This window comes from Pteropus medius, unplaced genomic scaffold, assembly GCF_902729225.1.
Source record: "Pteropus medius unplaced genomic scaffold, Ma_sr-lr_union100, whole genome shotgun sequence".
Lineage (NCBI taxonomy): Eukaryota > Metazoa > Chordata > Mammalia > Chiroptera > Pteropodidae > Pteropus > Pteropus medius.
Window position 1 is genome coordinate 26921171 of NW_024344378.1, and position 14287 is coordinate 26935457.

General features: G+C 33.9%; 1 protein-coding gene across 3 annotated transcripts in view; it reads right to left on the reverse strand.

Moving 5' to 3' along the window:
- Window positions 1–14287, reverse strand: part of PCGF5 (polycomb group ring finger 5) — a 105626-nt gene that overhangs the window by 10834 nt on the left and 80505 nt on the right. For 2 of the 3 annotated variants that reach the window (XM_039871747.1, XM_039871746.1), the window contains exons 7-9: window positions 10279–10377; window positions 7556–7645; window positions 793–852 (exon numbers count right to left, since the gene is read on the reverse strand). In XM_039871747.1, coding sequence (XP_039727681.1) covers window positions 793–852; window positions 7556–7645; window positions 10279–10377 — 249 coding nt within the window. The remainder of the gene's footprint in view (window positions 1–792; window positions 853–7555; window positions 7646–10278; window positions 10378–14287) is intronic. The other variant, XM_039871748.1, reaches the window with a different exon arrangement.

Here is a 14287-nt window from a genome sequence, read left to right on the forward strand (position 1 = left end):
GAAGTGGTTCTTTTAATAATGAACATATATTCATCTCAACTCCAAAACATCAGAAGATTACTAGTTAAGTTCATTAAATGATAATTACAACTCTCCTTTCTTAGCAAATAAGACTAATTTCTAGAATAAAAGAACAATGAGGATTTTTAAGAAATGCTATGATTAATCCTTAGATTAAGGTTGATCATAAGTCATCTCTGTACTCAACTGTAATTCCTATAAACTACCCATAGTCTCTTCTAGTTTCCCCAATTTTTAAATCGTATGACTATTAAACTTTCCTCAGATTCACACTGAAGTTTTCTCAATGAATTATCAAATTAGTTCATTATTATTTCTGTATTAAAAGAGATAACCGAAGTACTTAGGGCAGGGCCTAGGAAGCAAGCTCACAATTACATGTAGCTATTGCTGTTGGTTTCACCTCATCTGGTGTTTTATCTTTCACTTGTGGATGAATGATTGAGTTTAAAAAAAATAACACTTGCACAAAGAAGTGTTAAGTAAGGAGCAGAGATTTTTCAAGGGTTGAAAAACTGGTAATTATTAAAAATTTCTGACTCAAAAATAATGACTTTAACATAATTTCATTTTTAGTAAAGTTAGATATTTTAAGAAAACTAAAATAATGGAAAACTTTGGGGACATAATTTGAAAAGATGAAGTTCTATAGTTTAACAAAATATTAGTTTTGCAAAGTTACATGTCTTAGGAAATTGACTTTGGGATGAAAGCAATCCCCACCGTGGCAGCATCGGGAAGGTCATATGTACAGTCGTGAGTGCCTCTTACCTGATACAAAGGGCCATCCTGAGAGCAGACTTGCGAAGCTGAGCAGTTCAGACACCGAAACTGCGGAGGAGATGAACTCATCAGATAAGAGGCATCCACAACTGGATACATATTTCAAACTGATTATTTAAAATATTTTAACGTCAAACATGAGTCAACATGATTAATTTTAAGTAAACACTTTCTAAAATATGGTAGTTGTTTTTTAAAAAAATTAACAACTTAGTGACTGGTAAAATTTAGCTTGAAATAATTTTAGTATCTAAATAGGGGTTTTGTTTATCTGCAAATATTTTACCACAGTGGTGGCCTATTCTTTCCATCTTCTCATCAAATACTAATAATTCCTGGGAAAACCCTCGCCTCTTCAATCTAAGAGGGGCAGCCTCTTTTTCCATCACTTCCTGTGATGAATCTCTTCTACATCTCTTCTTTAGCTACCTCCTGAAAGTAACACTGTTTAAGGATCTCAGGGCTCTGAGAGGGGCATGAAACTTGCTTCAACCTAAAGGAATCCGTTAGCTGTTTTAGATTATATTCTTTCAATTGCTCAAGTTAGATTCTTAGTCTCCCTGTCTATTTTAATACCATCAGTGTGAGCAACTTGAGTCTACATCTTATTCATATTTTCAGTCTTAATAGCAGAACTGGCACACAGCAGCCACTCAAAAAATGTTTATGAGTATATCAATGAATGAACATATTTCAAAACTGAGTAGTTTCGTTTGCAAACTCACTTTTAACAGTTTAACCATTCATATTAAAAAATCATTCCTAAACTCTTGATTTCTCAATATATGCTAAACATAATTATGCATATGTGAATTCAACACTGCATGCCTCTGCAAAATGGAAAAAAAATACAGGAAAATATGTGATGTATAAATTAACTAAAATAAATCTAATATCCAGAACAGTTTTTTAAAAGATATGCTTTGAAAGAATACTTAAGTAAGCAACGATTAAAACAAATATGTTGGCAACTTTTAAAATAAAAGTTTAGAAATTTCCCATTTCCTCAAAGACTTTAGCAAGTCTTTTTCTAGAAGTTAGTACTTGAATTTCTGCACAGGGCTCATCAAACACTGTTAAGACATGCTCAGCACTGCCATCCTTGGCAACCTTCCCTTTCTCTCTGAAGAGTCCCCAAACTCTGCCTTTCAGACTTTGCCTAACTATTCAAGTCCCAAATAGCATTTAATAAGAGTAAAGAGTTAAGGTGGAAGGAGGCAATTTCATAAAGTAATTTTTCCCCTCATTCATCTCTTTGGTATCAGTCAAGATAGATATTTGCTTTTCCTAAAACTGCTTGATAATTAAAGCAAAGCAAGACAAACATGGTGACGCAACTTTAGATATGGGCTGGTAGGGGTTGCTGGAAGATAAAACCAACCAGGTTCATCTGGGAAAGAGGCTGTACTGAGAGTGGGTACTCAACATATCCAAAGAAAGATGAGCAGATGAGCTCATGATGAAAGCTGAAGGTGAACAGTAAGCTCTCGGATGAGAATAAGTGTAGGAGAGAATTATAATAATAAAAGCTAACATACATAAGCTATTAATAAAATAACTGTGTCAGGCACTCTGCTAAGTATTTTAATATTTAAAAAAAAAATCTTACTAAAAATTTTCAAGGTAAGTTTAGGTATCCAAATTTTAATGATCAAAAACCTGAGGCAAAATTAGGAAACAGGACACAATTGGGAGGAAATAGCTGCAATATATATAACAAAAGATTAGTATCCAGAATACATAAAGAGCAGCTAGGAGTCAGTAAGAAAGACAAACATCACATGGGAAAAAAGGCAAGCAATGGATATGAAAAGAAACTTCACAGAAGAAATACAAAACTGATAATATGCAGTGTTGGTTGAGGACGTCAGAAAATGTACATTCATACCTTACTGGCATGATTATAAATAAAATGCTAAAACCTTTTTATTAGAGGACAATTTGTTAGTACCTATCAAAATTTAAAACATGCATACTGTTATAAATACACATTTGGAACCTAGCCAATGAATATGCTTGCACATGTGCAAAAAATTACATGTACTGGAATTGTATTGCACTGCTTAATGTCAAAAAACTTGAAAAAAATCTAAATGCCCGCCAAAGGGGACATATTAATCAAATTATGGTACAGCCACACAAACTTTACTGATTCCCCATAAGACATATTAGCAAATGAGAAAAAATGTTGCAGAACAATACATGATTCCATTTGTTTCAAAAAATGTGATGAACACTGCATGGATAATATAAACAGAGTTCATGTATTAGATTGCTGGTTAGTCTAGACAACTAAGTTCCTTCCACACTGAGATCTAATTCTGTAATTCTGTACCCCAAATTTAGGGATGTGGAAGCCACGGGGCAAGCCAGTGGTCGTGGATCACATCTTCTAAAATCCTATTACTCAAAGTGTGGTCCAAAGGTCAGATGCACTGGCATCCCCTGGGAGCATGTTAAAAATGCAGAGCCAGAGGAGAAAAAGAACAATCAGGGGGATCGTTTCATAAACTATATAAATGTCTAACCAATGTACTGTATACTCGAAACTAATAATAAAATTTTTTTTAAAATGCAGGGAATCTTGGCCCCACCCCAGACTTACTGAGTTGGGATCTTTATTTTACCAAGATCCCCAGGTGATTTATTCATATTAAAGTTTGAGATGCATCGGTTTAAATAAAAAGTCCATTTTCTCCTACTAATAAGCAAAAGATGAACCAACATTAATAAGCCAATCTTGAGGATGACAGTCTTGAGTTTAACAATCTGGAGGCAGCAATACCATTATGAACTGAAACATTTCTGAGAGTCAGCTAAGTCTGACCACATATTTGATTCCTAAAGATAAAAATCTTTCAAAAATGTGTCACAATGAAGATAAGGATCCAGAAAGAGCAGAGACCATAGCAAATAAGCTGAGCCTGAAGTGGAATTGCCTCAGGCTAAAGGAAATGAGTGGTACAGATGCTGTTTGGTACAGGGAGCCCTATCCCTGCTCTTAAGAAATGGAGGCAAAATCGATTTCCCAGAGATTATTCCTAAGAGTCTACAAACAGAAGGTGAAGAGGTGGCTGATACAGTGGCTTTGCATGAGGCAAAAGACCCAGAGGGGCAGAGGCGGTATCCAACATGTGGAGGGAAGAAAAAACACAGACTTTACTCAGAGACCCAGAAGAACACAGAACATGAGGAGATGGCTCACAGCACTGAACAGAATAAAAAACTGCAAAGGTGCCAAAGCAACCTAGAAATTTAATACAATGCCAATCAGTCCTAGTCTCAAACTCACTTGAAAAAACAAATGGGTAAAACCAACCAACACAATTTTGGAAAGAATAAGAAACAGCTTTTCCCTAACAGATGTTAATACACATCATAGAAGGCCCAACTATTTGTCTTATAAGTTAGTTTGGACTTCATTCGAATTTATCCCAAAGAAAATGGACAATTGAGGGGTTTTAGATAGTGGTGATATGTTTTCAAATTTTTATAAAAGCTATATAATGTGTAGTGCTGGAGTAGGGAAAAAACTCGCTCAGAAGAACAAAATACAATGTCCATGAACGTGTGTGTGTGTGTGTGTATACATAGAGATACATATGCATAGCTAATGGTGACATCTCAAAACAATGAAGTAAAGTATAGATTATTCAGTAAATTGTATTTCTGGCAAAAAAAAAAAAGATTTAGAGTCTTAGCCTTGTTGTAGGTGTGTGTACGTAAATAAACAAATCCTAGGTGTATTAAAATGTTTAATATAAAAATGTACTAGAAGCAAGCAAAAGAATCGCAAGGTAGATATTAGTTTAGGAAATAAGCTGATCCCAGCCCTAAGTACAACCAGTTAGCAATGCCAGGAGGTGATGTGAGCTTTTCAGACATCCTGGCATCTTGCTGGCAATGGAAGGAAGAGATGGGAAGGTATGTGACTGCAACAAATGCTAGTACGGGCCTAATCAAGAAATGATTGTTTTATTGCTAATTTGTCCATTCACTCCAATTGTCAAAATTCATTAATTACTATTTTAACTCATAATTGGAACAAGTGCAGAAATTTAAAATTTGCTTAAAACAATTGGGAAATTGAGGTTCAAATAAAATGATCTTTAGGATATATTTTGCATAACTATTACCTTATAAAAGACAAGAGTTTTCATTCAATTTAGTCTTCAAATATTTATTATCTGCACTAGGCACTGATCTTGGTGCTGAAACTCAGCAGAGAACAGATATAATCCCTGCCCTCAGATTACATTTCAATTGGGGTACAAACAATAAACAAAAGGCACAGTATGTCAGATAGCAGTATGAAATGCTATGGAAAACAGTTGGAGTGGGAGAGGGTGATATAGAAGCAAAACTGTTTGAGCAATGGGGGTAAAGGGAGCAAGTCAGGTGGATATTTGGGGAGGCCAGAGTAAGCCTGCTGTGTTAGAGAAAACACAGCCAGTGAGGCCAGAGTGGAGTGGGCCAGAGGGAGAGGAAGGGGTAAGGTCAGAGAAGTGTCTGGGGAAAATCGTGTGGGGTCTGTATCTATAGGTCCCTGGAAGGACTTTAACTTTTATCTAAATGATATTAGGTGTTACTAGAGAGCTTAAAGTGGAGAAGTGACATGTTCTAACTTGTTTTAAGATCACTCTGGATGCTGTGCTGGGCAAAGATGGGGACAGGCAGGAGCAGAAGCATCAAGCGCAGGTAGGAGACTCTGAGACATTCTGGAGAACAGTGACAGTGGCCTGGATCAGAGCGGTAGAAGTAGAGGTGGTAAGACATAACAGGATTCTAATTATGGTATTTTGTGTGGTATATAGTGTATGTATAGTATAGATGTCACAGAATGCTCAGGACAGATAAAAGAAAAACATATCAGGACTGACTTCATAGATTTTGTTCTGAGGAATCAGAAAAATGGAACTACTAATCTTGGAACTATTGAGATTGTGAAGACTGGGTGAGAAACAGGTTGGAGGAGGGGAACAAACAAAACCCATGTTTGTTATGCTGAAAAAATGAAATAGGCTAATAGATTACTGTTGCACTAACTATAAAATGTGGTAATTTTTCTATTGTTTAGTTTTTACCTGAATGAAAAATCATATGACACAACCAATTTTCGAACCGACTTTTATGCCTCAAACTAAGGAATTTAAACTATTAAGGAACGTATAATCAGAAACATAATTGTAGTAAAGACTGACCTAACTGAAGGTCAATTAATAACAATGTCTATGAATTCACTCTTAATGTTTTGACATTAAAATAACTGGCCATGTGGGTAACCTTTGGGGAGGAAACTGATCTTGTGAAGGACAAGTGAGAGCTAGCAGAGGTCTTGCAGATGACTACATCTCTTCAACCTTCAGGCAAACCTATTCATAATGATTTCAAGTACATACTAAAATGCCCAAAGAACTATCAAGGAACACAAATTATATCAATACGATGTTAATATTATGTGTAATATCACAATACTAGACCCCAACAGTGCTGGGTAACAGAGAATTGACAATCTCTGTACCTGGTATCTGAAACATTTTGGTTGGAGGGATTAAATGAGGGTGATATATGCACAACCATTTAAAAAAATAGAAAATGTCACAAAAAGGTAAGTAGTAGTAATTTACCAAATACAAAGACAATTACGTTATTTTTTAAAAGCCCTAGGGAGGTTTAATGAGTTCTTCAAGGGAACGTAACTAGTTAGTGACTGGTACTAGAACATAATTTTTTCTTCCTGTTCACAAGAGTTCAGATTCATGAGTAAGGCTTTATCCAAGTGGAATTCAAGTAGAAAAAAACGAAGAAACTAGGTGCTTTGTTTATTGTTATATCAAGATACTTCCTCTGAAAAATAGCCAATATCCTACCCACTGAATGGCACACCCAAAAAAAGATTTTGAGATTTCATCCATAGATGTTTACATGCAATATAAGTCCCCTAATACCACAAAATCTTAATGTTTAAAATGACCCTGGAGGCCACTTAGTCCAACCTTCCAGTCAATCTTAATATAATTCATGTAATCAGATTATGAAGAGAATTTCTGATAGTGTTACTACTATATTCCTTACTGCTATATATCAGCCTTATAATCCTTAGCCTCTGAAATTTCCTTGATATCAATGTTACATATAACTCATATAAGATATATTTGAACCTTCTAATTAAGTCTAATCGAAGATACAGTTCGAAATATAAAATTCTCCTTTTAATCATTTTTTCTATATTGCCTAGGGCCTAAGGCAAAAATAATTTGGCATCAGAAACCACAGTAAACTCATTCAACCCTTCAGTCCAGTTTTATTTTAAAGTAAAATAGGTACCTGAAAAAAAAATTATTTAAATTCTACTCTATCTGTCCCTTCTACTGTAACCAAAAAATGTCTTAACCATTAAATGTACTAGTCAGGACAGAACTTAGTCTCCCCACCCCCATTTCATATAATTAAAAAGTTCTTTTATTGGCATTTAAAAAAACTGTGAGTGCCATCTTCTCTGTCTTGAGGTTAGTAGAGCTCTGAACATATTTAGATGGAGTTTTAACTCACCTTAAATATAACAAAACCACATTTAACACAGACCTTGGTCTTGCACTTGTGATCAATTATCATGGAGTAGCTGGGAGAAACAATAAGAAGACCAGTTTCTTCTCTTTCCCAAGCTAGTTCTTTTAGTTCTAAGTAATACTGTTAAATTTGAATAACATATAACTAAATATACACATAGGTAAATATAAAAGCAATTTACGTTTTCGCCTCTTAGTCGCCATCTTGTCATGTAGATGAATTCCATAGTATGATCCTTCCCCATAATTTCACCATTGCACAGCACATCCAACTTTAAAAAGAATAGTTACAGACCTATTAATGTAAGTAATTTTGAATTCATAAGTGTTTTGCATGTTTTTTTAAATTTCAAGAAAGATTCAAATAGTTATAACAAAATAGAATTGTTCATTAAAAACAGTATTTTTATTAAAATCACTGGTCTATCTTATGTTTAGTAATTCAGATATAAGTACCATGAAGCACTGTTTATCTTGTCCCACATACCTTTATCTAAAGTTCATACACATGATTTTGAAATGCAATGTATATCTTCTTAGTCCATATCTCTGTGCAACCTTTGAGATTTTAGACACTCTTATCGAATGAGAAGAAACTGGAAACTTCACAGTGCCTCATAGCACTTTTTGCCTTATGGATTCGTCTCTCAGAATCCTTTCACCTTTCCAAGATTTGAAGGAGTTATTTTTCTCTCATTAACTTGTATTTGAAGAGGGTAAATGAATGAATGTGAATATGTGATTTATGGAGCCTTAGAGGCATATGAGAATATCTGTTAATTGCCTATAGCTAAGGTGACAGCACAATTAGGACCATGCCACCAGCCTATGTCTCCCAGGGCTCTCTGGCCTCTCTGCTTGGTTGGTAACTTGCATTATTATAGGACCATCTTGTTACCTTGCACGGAACTTCAAAAAAGGGTTGTACTTATCAATGCTCACTTTTGCTCTAGTGTTGCAGGAACCAAACCACCCCCAAATCCTTAAGAAGGCCACAGGAACTGTGGCTATGATTTACTAATTCAACAAAGCATAATTAAATGTTTATCACGTATCCCTATGAATATTTTGGTTCTCTAGCCATTAAAAGCAAATTGATAGGATTTAATTTAAAGGGTGGAAAGAGGGAAGAACAGGTTTTAAAGAATTCTGTGTTTGGCTAGACAGAGACTGGAGTTTTGAACTTTAAGTCTAAAATGAGTATAATTCTAATTGTATTAGACAAATTATTAGCTAAATTATATTGATTTTTCTGATGATTTATGGTGACGTATATGGATCTCAAAATGTTTTTCAGACACTTTATTTTTAAAGGAACAAACTAGATAATTTCATTTTCTTCATCCTGCCCCAAAAATATAAGCAAAGATAAAGGGACTTACTCAGGATGCAATTCCTAATCAAGCACACTGCTTCTATTACTGTTATTTAAAAACTAAACTATCCTGACACAATTAGCGATACTGTTAACAGACTCTTTGGCTGTCAGGCATTTCATTAAATCATCCCTCTACTTGTTGGGGATGAGTAAATATACTAAAAATTATAGAAAAAGTTCTTTGCATTGGAACAGATGAGGAGCTGTCAGTGGATTGAATCTCTTCCCCTTCTATCTTTTCCTATAGAGAAATATAACATATGCCAACATTAACACTATATGAGAGTAAAAGTTCTCTAAACTCTAGCAACTTCGTGAAAACCAGAAAATAATGAGTCACGCTTAAAAGTAAGGAAATAAAATTGCATGTGGTATCCTGTAAGGGAATAAAGCACAAAATCAAATCTTAAAAACAATTTTATTTTCTATTTTCACTGTTGTATCTATAAATTCTTACTACCCTTTACTTTTACCAAGTACCTAGGGCTTTAACTTGCACAATTTTTTTCCTAATATAAAAGCTGATATTTAGGAAGTTTATATTTGTAATACCAAACCATAATAAGAATTTTTAATCCATAATTAGTCATTTGAGAGAATTTTTTAAAGTAAGTTCAGGATCAAAGGCTTCCTCAAAATACAGACTTAATACCTATCAATGTCTATGTTCAAATCCTATTTCATTTCTGCTATGATGACTGTTCATATTGGCATTACTGTACATAGCCTGAAAAATTAATGGTGCCATTTTTTTAGGAAACTAGTCTTGGTTTTTAGTTTTCTTTTTTTAGGTTTTTTTTTTTTTTTGAACGCTATTATCAGAACCCAAAGGCGAGGAAGAGTTACTTAATACAAGCTGTAATAGTGCTATTTGGGCAGGTGAGAAATAGCCATGTTTTCTCATCATGTCATAGTCATACTCCTAGGATCATAAATGTTCTCTAAACACTGAACACATTATAAGCTGTGCTGTGATGAACATCAGGGTAAGTTATCTCTCCTGTAAAGAAATTGGTAAATGCAATACTAAAACAAAAATTAGGTTTTACCTAGTGCTAAAAAATATCACTTTTGCATATCATGGACTTAAAGGAACATTACTTGTAAAAATCCCTTTTGAAAAAAAAAATGTTTTACATTCTAAAAAAGTCTTTAAAGAATTAGCAAAAATGAACTGCGAAGGTCTCAAAAACACACAAAAAGATATACCCTAAAGCGTGTTGGCATAAAAAAGAATCCATTTAACTGAAATATTTATTTTGAAGATACTTAATGTTATTTAAATATATCCTCTAATTATAAAACACTAATTGCATTAATAGCATGTTTTAGTCATGATACTGAATTCAAAATACAGATTACATAAATAGAATATTTCATTCTAAAAATTAAATTGTTAACATGAAAATAACCTAAGTTCCACAAATTTTAATTCAAATGTGTTCTCAGTTAATTTTTACTTATTTTGTTAGAATTTTACTTCAGATCAGAATTATCAAAATGATCAAGGTTAGTTTATTAACTTACCTCATAAGAACTTGGAAGTTTTAATTTTAAACTTAGAAATTTTTTAATAGTTCCCACAGTTACACGTGTAGAACATCGAATGAATTTCTTCATTAAACCCTAAAGGAAATAAAGATTCCTAATTAAAATGTTCTAATTTGTTTTTAAACCATAGGTATCACTTCCACAGTCATTTTCAGTATTTCCAAAATGTATTCTGAAAATCTTTCAATTTACAGCTCTTTAGTACTTGTGAGTAAAAATGTTCTTAATTCTTAAATACATGATATTCTTCAAGAATTTACTATCATGTGTACTAGGGAACTCCTGGCAAATAGACAATCTGCATACTTCTAGACATTTTGGTAAAGAACATACCATGAGTAAAGGTCACAAAAAGCATATAAAATATCTTATTATATAGTGTTACTTCTGAAAGCATTTAGGGACATTTTTAAAAAGTCTCAGAACTTACAAATATTTTAAAAAGGAGCAATGATTTCAAATGGGGGTCTAAGGAGACCTAGTCCAGTTAGGCCAAAAGAGACCCAGCAACTAACTCATGTAGAATGGACCCTTGGTTGGGGAGAAACATGCCCCATGTCTGATGGGGGTGTGGCAGTACTTTACCAGAAAAACAATGTTCTATGTGTCTAGATTTTTCTCATTTCATCAGCAGTACTAATTCACTCTTTAAGTCTGAACACCACTAACTTTATAAGAACCAATCCAGAATGGATACCCAAACTGAAAATGAGTCAAAATGAGTTTGTAGACATGATAAACATGAACCAATTTGTGAGACAAACTTACATCCCCCAACTTAAAAGTATTGATCTTTAGTAGTTATCAATACTAAAAACCAAAAAAAGCAGCAATTAGATCTTTTAAAGATATAAAGTATTACCTCTACTTATATGTATAGGAAATTAGGTTAACAATCTGGAAATGTTCTTTAATTAGGTCAAAAGTAGAATTATCTAATCAGTATGCATTTCTTACCAAATATACTTCCAGCAAAATATATTTCCTAACAAAGGGCAATAGAAATGGATCTACATATGATACTTGGTCACAATTAGGATGGTAAAGCATCTATTAAAAGAAAAAGGAAGTTAAAAGTTACCTCTAAAGCAAAACATACTCTACCCATTTCAAACTGGAAGACTGAATTCTAAACAGCGTGAAAACAAAGGGATAAATATACACGTAGATCTTCTCTCTGTTATTTGTTCACATCTTAACCACACAAAGGTTTCCTGTCTATTTTCTTGCTCCAACAGCTAGCACATTTGATAGGTCCCAGTTAAGTTAGAGAATAATGTGAGGGTACTGGAAGACCCTCTAAATGTATTCTCATCTGCAGAGAAATCTCAGGTTGTTGAAAGAACCTGCAGAAATGACCATGAAAACAATCTTTCAGAAATTAGTAATTATAGAGATGTCAGAAGATTTAAGAGAAGATGTTAGAAGCTAGGCAAAAGCTTGTTTCTTGAATTTATAATTCAATAAAGTTTGACATCAATCTCTAACAAAATTCCAGCCTGGAATTTAATATTTAATTTGTTAAGTACTTAGAAAATAAAAATATAACATTTATGCATTCTCTCTCTATAGAAACATTTTATAATTATACCAAATTATCCTTGTTGTTTCCTAGCTAGGTACACCTGGGAGGTGCTCTACAGATCTCTGAAAAGTAACTGACACATTTTAAGAGAGGCAACGACAATTAGGAGTGTTCAGTAGAGGATGGTGGGGAGAGCCTAAAAGAAATGACCCTAAGAGCTGTGCTTCTTCCCTACCATTTCATTTCATAGCACATGGAAAAAGGGAAATGTGTACTACACACAGCGGGTTAATGAGACACTGCTGCCTGGGGTGGTGGATCTGTGGCCCAGGCCCTGCCGAGCTGCCAGGGGGATCAACATTTCAGGAACATCTGTGTATCTGAAAAAATATTATATGGAAAAAGATTTGTGTGTCAAGAATGTTATCTTTCCCTTTCATGACACAACTCCTTTGCCTTCTAAGCTGTTCCTTCCAACTCAGGCCAGAAGAGGCACAGTTCGAATAAGTCTCTTTTCTGCTTTAATTTGATTATCCTAGATTACTCTTCATCTCTTTGTTCTGGAAGAGTTAAAATACTAGATCTGAAATTAGATAGTGGTCCATATGGCAAGTTAGATGGAGTTCCAGTTCTAGGATACAATTCAACAAATTCTAGTTCTTATGATCATGAATATTTGTTTTGTTTATTTTTTAAGCCCAACACCCCTACAATGTCTTTTTCTCTCATCTTCAGAATGGTATGGTTAGTATCTCCAGTTAAAGCAACTGTCAAGCTTGACTATGACTTTTTAAAAACAAATATAATTCAGTTATAGAAGTCACTATTTTAGGTGTACAATTCAGTAGCTTTTTAGTAGCTTCATGAGGTTGTGAAACCACTTTCTAATTCCAGGACAGCTTCATCTCCCCACATAGACACTCCATACCCAACAGTAGTCACTACTCATTCTTCTCTCTCCCCACCCCCTGACAACCATTGATCTACTTTCTCTTTGGATTTGCCTGTTCTGGGCATTTCATATAAATGGAATCATAATATGTGGCTTCTTTCACCAAGCACATTTTCAAGGTTCTATCATGCTGTACATGTAGTGTGTATCAGTATTTCATTCTAGTTTATAGCTGAATAATAATCTAATGGGTAGATGTATTATAGTTTGTTTATGCACTCATCAGTTGATGGACATTTAAGTTGTTTTCACTTTTTGGCTATTATGGACAATGCTGTCACATTCATATACATGATTTTATGTGAATATATGTTTTCAATTCTCTTGGGTATATATTTAGGAGTGGAATTGCTGGGTCATGTGGTAACTAACTTCTTCAGAAACTGCCAAACTGTTTTTCACACTGACTGCGCCACCTTACCTTTTCACCAGTAATGTATGAGGGTTTGTTTCTCCACATTCTACCCAACATTTACTATTTTCCTTAAAAAAAAAAAAATTATAGCAATCCTAGTGGTATGAAGTGTTATTACGATTTTGATTTGCATAGCACTAATGACTAATGAGGTTTAGCATCTTCTCATGTGCTTACTGGCCATGTGTACATCTCCTTTGGAGAAATGCCTATTCAAATCCTTTGCCCCTTCAAAACATGGGTTATCTTTTTGTTGTTGATTTTATATTCTGCATACTAAAGTCTTATCAGCTGTGTGATTTGCAAATATTTTCTCCCATTCTGTAGGTTGTTTTTTCACTTTGATAATGTTCTTTGATGTAAAAAAGCTTTTAATTTTGATGAAGTCTAATTTATATATATTTTAATGCTTGTGCTAATGGTGTCATTTCTAAGAATCTACTTGCCAAATCCAAGACAATGAAAATTTATTCCTATGTTTTCTTCTAAGAGTTTTATAGTTTTAGCTGTTACATTTGATCCATTTTGAGTTAATTTTATACAGCATGAGGTAGGAATCCAACTTCATTTTTTACACGTGTTCCAGCATCATTTATTGAATGGTGCTATGCTTTCTCCTTGGATTATCTTGGCTCCCATGTTGAAAATAAATTCACAGATGTATGGGTTTCTTTCTGACTCAATTCTATTTCACTGATCTATATGTCTACCTTTATGCCAGTATCACAGTGCCTTGATTACTATAGCTTTGAAACAAGTTTTAAACGGGGACTTTGAGCCCTCCGACTTCATTGTTCTTTCTCAAGATTGTTTTGACTATTTTAAGGTCCCCTGGATTTCTATAAGACTTTAGAGATCAGCCTGTCAATTTCTGCAAATAAAAAAAAATGTGTGTGTGTGTGTGTGTGTGTATATCAGGGTTAGGGTTTTCATTGAATCTGAAGAACAATTTAGACAGGATTGCCATCTAAATATTAACTTTTCCAATCCACGACATTGGATATCTCATGTATTTGGGCCTTCTTAATTTCTTTCAATATTTTGTAGTTTTCAGTGTATAAATATTATACTTTTTTTGTTTAAATATATTCTT